The sequence below is a fragment of the Cystoisospora suis genome, assembly GCF_002600585.1.
Source record: "Cystoisospora suis strain Wien I chromosome Unknown contig_465, whole genome shotgun sequence".
In the NCBI taxonomy this organism is placed as follows: domain Eukaryota; phylum Apicomplexa; class Conoidasida; order Eucoccidiorida; family Sarcocystidae; genus Cystoisospora; species Cystoisospora suis.
Window position 1 is genome coordinate 13,748 of NW_027153266.1, and position 387 is coordinate 14,134.

General features: G+C 47.8%; 1 protein-coding gene across 1 annotated transcript in view; it reads left to right on the plus strand.

The window, feature by feature from the left end:
* Nucleotides 1-387, plus strand: part of CSUI_001164 (uncharacterized protein) — an 8,430-nt gene that overhangs the window by 3,654 nt on the left and 4,389 nt on the right. Inside the window, exon 1 of the mRNA XM_068061370.1 lies at nucleotides 1-387. This exon is cut by the window's left edge and continues 3,654 nt beyond it; it is cut by the window's right edge and continues 4,389 nt beyond it. Within this exon, the coding sequence (XP_067926656.1) occupies nucleotides 1-12 (12 nt within the window). The 3' untranslated portion in view covers nucleotides 13-387.

Here is a 387-nt window from a genome sequence, read left to right on the forward strand (position 1 = left end):
ATACAGCGATGACCGCAAGAGCAATACCACCCATATCACAAGAGAGAGGAGGAATGACAGATAAGGATGGTGGACGAGACGAGACACGTGCTGGAGAGAACGAAAGATTAGGAGACGGGTCAACTCTTTCTCTTCCTTCTGTCCATATCACCTCTCCTCCGGGAGATTCTTCATCTCTTTCGTGTTCTTTGGATAACTTAACTAGGAGATTTGGAGAGACTGAAGGAGAAGGTGGAGAGAAGGAAGAAGATACCTCATCATCGATCAGCAGTTTTTCTACTAGAGGGGGGGCGATGCTAAGAGAAGGAGAAGAAGTCACGTCAAAACGATCATCTGCTTCCTCGGCACGTGGAGCTTGTCGTAAGAGGAGTACGAGTGGTGGTGTAA